General features: G+C 41.4%; 1 protein-coding gene across 1 annotated transcript in view; it reads left to right on the top strand.

Annotated features, from left to right (window-relative positions):
• The first annotated feature begins 6,737 nt into the window (after positions 1–6,737).
• The window catches only part of LOC138651619 (IgGFc-binding protein-like), a 46,716-nt gene continuing 45,366 nt past the window's right edge, over positions 6,738–8,087 (top strand). The window contains exon 1 of the mRNA XM_069741939.1: positions 6,738–6,764. Within this exon, the coding sequence (XP_069598040.1) occupies positions 6,749–6,764 (16 nt within the window). The 5' untranslated portion in view covers positions 6,738–6,748. The remainder of the gene's footprint in view (positions 6,765–8,087) is intronic.

The following is an 8,087-nucleotide window of genomic DNA, read 5'->3' as shown; positions in this document are numbered from 1 at the left end:
TAGTATATAATAATAATAATAATAATTTTTATTTATATAGCGCCAACATATTCCGCAGCGCTTTACAAATTATAGAGGGGACTTGTACATACAATAGACATTACAGCATAACAGAAATACAGTTCAAAACAGATACCAGGAGGAATGAGGGCCCTGCTGCTCGCAAGCTTACAAACTATGGGGAAAAGGGGAGACACGAAAGGTGGATGGTAACAATTGCTTTAGTTATTCGGACCAGCTATAGTGTAAGGCTCAGGTGTTCATGTAAAGCTGCATGAACCAGTTAACTGCCTAAGTATGTAGCAGTACAGACACAGAGGGCTAATACTGCATAAAGTGTATGAGAACATGATGCGAGGAACCTTTTTTTTTTTTTTAATATATATCGGCCACACAGGGATCGTTAGGTTAATGCATTGAGGCGGTAGGCCAGTCTGAACAAATGAGTTTTTAGGGCACGCTTAAAACTGTGGGAATTGGGGATTAATCGTATTAACCTAGGTAGTGCATTCCAAAGAATCGGCGCAGCACGTGTAAAGTCTTGGAGACGGGAGTGGGAGGTTCTGATTATTGAGGATGCTAACCTGAGGTCATTAGCGGAGCGGAGGGCACGGGTAGGGTGGTAGACTGATACCAGGGAGGAGATGTAGGGTGGTGCTGAGCCATGGAGTGCTTTGTGGATGAGGGTAGTAGTTTTGTACTGGATTCTGGAGTGGATGGGTAACCAGTGTAATGACTGGCACAGGGTAGAGGCATCGGTGTAACGGTTGGTGAGGAATATGATCCTGGCTGCAGCATTCAGGACAGATTGGAGCGGGGAGAGTTTTGCAAGAGGGAGGCCGATTAGTAGAGAGTTACAATAGTCCAGACGAGAATGAATAAGTGAAACAGTCAGAGTTTTTGCAGAGTCGAAAGTAAGAAAAGGGCGAATTCTAGAAATGTTTTTGAGATGCAGATAAGAAGAGCGAGCCAGTGATCGGATGTAGGGGGTGAATGAAAGCTCGGAATCAAGGATGACCCCAAGGCAGCGGGCATGTTGCTTTGGAGTAATGGTGGAACCGCACACGGAGATGGCAATGTCAGGCAAAGGTAGGTTAGTAGAGGGAGAGAACACGAGGAGTTCAGTTTTTGACAGGTTTAATTTCAGATAGAGGGAGGACATGATGTTAGAGACAGCGGTAAGACAATCACTGGTGTTTTCTAAAAAGGTCGGTGTGATATCAGGAGAAGAAGTGTATAATTGGGTGTCGTCAGCATAGAGATGGTACTGGAAACCAAATCTACTGATTGTTTGTCCAATAGGAGCAGTATACAACGAGAAGAGGAGGGGGCCTAGGACTGATCCTTGAGGAACCCCAACAGTAAGGGGAAGATGAGAGGAGGAGGAACCAGCAAAACATACAGTGAAGGATCGGTCAGAGAGATAGGAGGAGAACCAGGAGAGAACGGTGTCCTTGAGGCCGATGGAGCGGAGCATAGTGAGGAGGAGCTGATGATCCACAGTGTCGAATGCTGCAGAGAGATCCAAGAGAATTATATACCTGTGTGTCATCTCTCCTGTATATAGTATATACCAGTGTGTCATCTCCTCCTCTATATAGTATATACCTGTATGTCATCTACTCCTGTATATAGTATATACCTGTATGTCATCTCCTCCTGTGTATAGTATATACCTGTGTGTCATCTCCCCTGTATATAGTATATATCTGTATGTCATCTCCTCCTGTATTAGACCGCGTTCACACATTATTTGCTCAGTATTTTTACCTCAATATTTGTAAGATAAATTGGCAGCCTGATAAATCCCCAGCCAACAGGAAGCCCTCCCCCTGGCTGTATATATTAGCTCACACATACACATAATAGACAGGTCATGTGACTGACAGCTGCCGTATTTCCTATATGGTACATTTGTTGCTCTTGTAGTTTGTCTGCTTATTAATCAGATTTTTATTTTTGAAGGATAATACCAGACTTGTGTGTGTTTTAGGGCGAGTTTCATGTGTCAAGTTGTGTGTGTTGAGTTGCATGCGGCGAGATGCATGTAGCGACTTTTGTGAGATGAGTTTTGTGTGGCGACATGCGTGTAGCAACTTTTTGTGTGTCGAGCTGCATGTGACAGGTTAGTGTAGCAAGTTGTGTGCAGCAAGTTTTGCGCATGGCGAGTTTTGCGCGTGGCGAGTTTTATGTGTGGTGTGTTTTGAGTACGTGCAAGTTTTGTGTGAGGCAACTTTTGCATGTGTTGCAACTTTTGTGCATGTGACAATTTTTCCGCGTGTGCAAGTTTTGCGTGTGGCAAGTTTTCCATGAGGTGAGTTTTGCACGTGTGGCAAGTTTTGCGCGTGGCGAGTTTTGAGCTGCGACTTTTGTGTTTCGACTTTTATGTGGCGAGGTTGGTGTATGTGTGGTGAAATGTGCGCTGAGGGTAATATGTGTTCAAGCACGTGGTAGTGTGTGGCGCATTTTGTGTGTGTGTTCATATCCCCGTGTGTGGTGAGTATCCCATGTCGGGGCCCCACCTTAGCAACTGTACAGTATATACTCTTTGGCGCCATCGCTCTCACTCTTTAAGTCCCCCTTGTTCACATCTGGCAGCTGTCAATTTGCCTCCAACACTTTTCCTTTCACTTTTTCCTCATTATGTAGATAGGGGCAAAATTGTTTGGTGAATTGGAACACGCGGGGTTAAAATTTCACCTCACAACATAGCCTATGACGCTCTCGGGGTCCAGACGTGTGACTGTGCAAAATTTTGTGGCTGTAGCTGCAACGGTGCAGATGCCAATCCCAGACATACATACACTCATACATTCAGCTTTATATATTAGATGGGTCAAACAGCAAATTTTTTTTAATAAATTTGTCCTCATAATCATATAGACCCCGAAACAAAAGTTAATGTCTTGGAACTTCCCCACCCTATAGCACAGCAGAGCATGGTTCACTATAAGTGTACAATCACTTATGACTTATAGCCACTATAAAAGCTCAAGCAGGAGATGCAGCTGAACATGGTTGACTATATAAACATACGATAACTGATAGTGCGTGATAATCATATTCATAAAGAATACTCTAAACAAGCCATATGATATACATGAGAACAAAAACAAGAGCTTAACATTCCCAATTATAACTAGATCATAGTAGATAAATAATAACTATTGCCAAAAATGTATTATATAAAAGTATATATCTTTATTAGTGATTCAGTACAAAAAAAGGCAAACAAGTGCACATAGTAAAAGCTAAAAATTACTGGATCGGTCTAGCGAGCAGTGATGCAAACTGACAGGGGCAGGCAATCCATAAAATGAGAGCACTCAAAGCAAACGAAAATATATCCCAATCAAAATATTACGTTAAATAACCACACAAGTGTGTATATAACAAAGAGTGGCCTCATAAATACCATATATATATATGGGTAAGATATATGCAGCCTGTCCAAAAACATAGTCCTCAGTAAACAGATAGTGTTGCATGAACACCACACTTCCTAAGAGTCAAAAGTAATGCACCTAAAGTGCATGTAAGTCAAGGACAGGTGTTTCTTACCCATGGGATGCCACGAGCCACTACACAGATACCCCAACGCGCGTTTTGCTGCTGCTTCTTTGGGGGGCATGTATATATGGTTACTGGCTACTTCATCATGACAAGTTTTTAATCGGAATCATGGTTTGGCTATATAGTTTAAAAGCTGCAGGTCGAACTTCAAAAATGTCTACAAAGTAATGTCCCTCATATAGCATTATACATTGTAGCTGGATTTCCTTGAAAATAACATGGTTATTATTTTATAAATTGAGCTGGAAGAGCCGGGAAAAATATGTAGACAATCCTCTTATCAAGCTGAGACTGAAGTTTATTCGGAGATTGCGTAGCAAAACAGCACATAGAAAGTCAGTGAGACAAAGCATGCAGGCACGATTATTTTTCCCGACTCTTCCAGCTCTCAGTAAAGACTTTCTTACAGTGCTTGGTTTGAACAGTCATTTAGAGAAAAGACTCTCTTTCAATGGCAGCTAGACTGAATATTGTGAAAATGTCTTCCATTACTTGCATCATACTTAAGACTTGTTTTTAGACACTTTTTATATTACTTTTATTTTTACGTGTCCAACTTAGGAACGTGACCTCGTTGGAAAGAGGGGGGTAGTGTAACGTGTCGAACAGTGCGGCAGAAAATGTGCCAAAATCGTGCCACACATTTCCGCCATAAAGTCAATGAGCTAATAAATTATGTAAATTTAGACGGATTTATCAAACAGAATGAACTGCCAAAAATACGGTGAATTTTAAGACTATGAAGTGTAAATTTGCACGCCCCATTGATCAAATTTGGTCACTGAATTCCAGGAAAATCCATCATGATTCTGAGTCACTCGTCCGTGCTCCGTGCTCACTGGACAGATGTGGCGCTGATTCTGGGTGGAAGCTGCCATGTTTCTCTAGTCCTTGACAACCCGTCTGTTACTGTTTAGTGTAAAGTCAGTACAATCATAAAATGGAAAAAAAAAAAGCCGTTGTTTCATTTTTTTTTTATCTGTAGTAATGATTGATCGGTTACCGTATTCAGAGACATTCATCTTTTTTTTATCTGTAGTAATGATTGATCTGTTTCCGTATTCAGAGACATTCATCTGAAGAAAAGCCTGGATTACAGAGGAATGCCGCTCGTCAACATTAGAACGATTTTCTAGTATTTCCTAAGAATAGCCTCTAGGGAGAGAACACTACAGATAGCTACGGGGTGAGAAGTGAGAAGGTGCAAATATAAGCGGAGATCAATGAGAAGGAAAGAGGGGGCAGAGTATGCGTCTGATAGTATCTAATAGTATGTGTCTGATGGTATCTAATAGAATGTGTCTGATAGTATCTAATAGTATGTGTCTGATAGTATCTAAGAGTATGTGTCTGATAGTATCTAATAGAATGTGTCTGATAGTATCTAATAGAATGTGTTGTGAATTCTGCTCTTGGGCTCCCTCCGGTGGTTGTTGATGGTAATGCAGTTATTCCTGAGCAGCAGTCTTGGATAGGTGTTTCTGCTAATTGCAATTCGGACTGGGGTATTTAGCTGTGCAGGACTCATTAGTCCTTGCCAGTAGTCAATGTTCCTTTGGAAGTGTTGGTCCTCTGCCTGGCCCCTCCTGCTTGCTGCCAATTCAGCTAAGATAAGTGTTTTCTTCATTTTTTAGACACACTGCTGTGTTTATTTTCTGTGCTTATCTTGTTTCTATTTTGTTCCTGCTAGACTGTGCCTGATGTTTTTCTCAGTCTAGTTGGACTCGCTGGAGTCGCAGATATACTCTCCACATCTTTAGTTAGGTGGTGTTTTTGTATTTTTCTGCTGTGGATATTTTGTAGTGTTTTATGCAGACCGCTTAGTATCCTGTACTATCCTTTCCTATCTAGGTAGAAGTGGCCTCCTTTGCTTATCCCTGTTTTCTGTCTGTGTGTGTCTTTTCCTCTCCTACTCAGTCATTATTTGTGGGGGGCTACCTATCCTTTGGGGGTCTACTCTGAGGCAAGAGAGTTTTCCTATTTCCATCTTTAGGGATATTTAGTCCTTAGGCTGTGTCGAGGTGTCTAGGTCTGGTTAGGCACACCCCACGGCTACTTCTAGTTGCAGTGATAGGATCAGGGATTGCGGTCAGTAAAGTTACCACTGCTCCAGCGAAGGTCATTTCATGCTGCTCCAAGGCCACCTGATTTTCTAGGAGGCTGTAGGTTGTTATTTTTAGGCTGTGGAGGAGCAATATCCATGGCCCCTTACCAGCCTGAGAATACCAGCCTGCAGCTGTCTGATTTAGCTTGGCTGGTTGTCAAAAATGGGGATACCTAATGTCGTTTTTTTTAAAAATTATTTATTTAAATAATTTTATTTTTTAAATGGTGTGGGTACCATTCTATTCTTGATAACCAGCCATGATAAAGCTGACAGCTGAAGGTTGCAGCCAGCAGCTGTCAGTTTTGCCTGTCTGGTTATCATAAATACAGGTAAACCCACACCATTTTTTTTTCTTATTTATTTATTTATAGCTCAGGCGGCGGCTGATAAATACTCCCATCAGTCACGCCTGCTCTCGCTGTTATTAGCGACAGCAGGCGTAGGCTGATGAGAGTAGTACTCTCCCATCAGCCAACACCTCTGTGACCGGTGGTAAAGATTTTACTGTCGGTCACAGCTGCGGGCTCATGCTGTCATCTGATAGCATGGGAGTTGCAGCTCTCTGACCGCCGGTAATAATGGTACCGCCGATCAGAGGCAGTATTTGTTACTCTATCATGCAGATGACAGAGTGGCAAACAATGGTTGTTTGGGCTCCCCATTCATCTGAATGGCGTCCATGTTCTGACCTGAACATCCTGGTGTTCTTCCATTATTAGTTGGAATCGGTATAAGTTGTACGACGGGGCTCAGAGGTGGATAAAAAACGCTTGTCACGTAAGTAACTAGATGACTCCTGACAATCGCTATATGGTGACTCCCCTGTCTATAATAACTGTGATATTGATTGTAGTGTTATCTGATATTTACATTCTTCGCTATTATTACAAGTTTGTCATATTTTCTTTTGACACCTTATTGAATATGAAAAAAATGAACTATTCCAAAGTGCAGCCATTTCTTCCTGGTCAGGCAGTGGCCAGACCAGAGATACCGGTTTATCCCGTCGGGCACCGGTCCTTGCAGAATATAAGATAAATTCTAGGAGTGGGGCAGACGAGTCTGTAGATGGAGGTGGCAGCAGGTGAGTGCACTCAGACCTTTCTCTAATAGTGACTTCCTATGTATCTAGCTGCGTGGTCAGTGGATGCCACATGTGCCACGGATTTATAGTTTGCGGACCTTTGAGATGGTTATTCATTGAGGCGGAACATGGTAGATTTTTTGATGGTGGGTTCACTATGAATTTCCAATGGAGGTGTGAAAGGATAACCACCCCTCTCCAAAAAAAAAAAAAATATTGGTGGAAAAAAAAAGTGATGGGCAGAAGCAATACTGAAAATCGAAAATAAGAATACCTGCAGTCCTATGTAAAATGACTCCAACAATTCCTTATATCACCACTCTGCAAATCCATCTCTGATAGATAGAGGTATTTATTGATTAATGTAGCAAATAATTATTTATGAATTTTATTAATATTTAATGTTTATTATTTGGTGTTTGTTTTTCTTAAAAAAAATTCCCCCAAATATTCCATCTTGTCCTATTTATTTTACCCCCTTATGGAGCACTTAGAAGGTAGACATCTTTTAGGGGGGAAACCCCACAATTAGCCGAGAATGACGTCATTACAATTAATCTTTGACTTCAATGTTTCTATCTCAGGAAACAATGTAACAACGGAATCAATCATTCAACTGTCAAGAAACATTGTAACGAAAAAAATCTTCCTCATTCTCCCCATGATCCATATTTATTTATTTGTGTATTGGTAGGTTGGCAAATTAGTTTATTATTATAGACGGTATTTCGCGATCCATTAATATTCGTAGGCAAAAAATGAAAACTAAAATTCTAAAAAAAAAATAGAACAGAAATAAAGCAAAATACTAGAAACACTGTAACTAAGTCCTATCTTTTCTTGCTATTTCTTATGTTGTCGGCTTATGTTGGACTTTAGATGCTGTTTGCTGCACATGATGATTTAATTTTATTAATAAACTAGCTGAAGAGCCCGGCGTTGCCTGGGCATAGTAAATATCTGTGGTTAGTTATAGCACGTCACTTCTCTTATTTTCCAATCACGCCTCTCATTTTCCCCCTCACATCTCTCATTTTCTCCCTCACACCTCTCATTTTCTCCCTCACTCCTCTCACAATTTCCCCTCACAACATGGCCTATGACGCTCTCAGGGTCCAGACGTGTGACTGTGCAAAATTTTGTGGCTGTAGCTGCGACGCCTCCAACACTTTTCCTTTCACTTTTTCCCCATTATGTAGATAGGGGCAAAATTGTTTGGTGAATTGGAAAGCGCGGGGTTAAAATTTCACCTCACAACGTAGCCTATGATGCTCTCGGGGTCCAGACGTGTGACTGTGCAAAATTTTGTTTCTGTAGCAGCGA

This window comes from Ranitomeya imitator, chromosome 10 (genome assembly GCF_032444005.1).
Source record: "Ranitomeya imitator isolate aRanImi1 chromosome 10, aRanImi1.pri, whole genome shotgun sequence".
Taxonomy (NCBI): Eukaryota; Metazoa; Chordata; class Amphibia; order Anura; family Dendrobatidae; genus Ranitomeya; species Ranitomeya imitator.
Note: the sequence above shows the minus strand (reverse complement) of the source record. Positions and strands in the feature narration are given on the sequence as shown.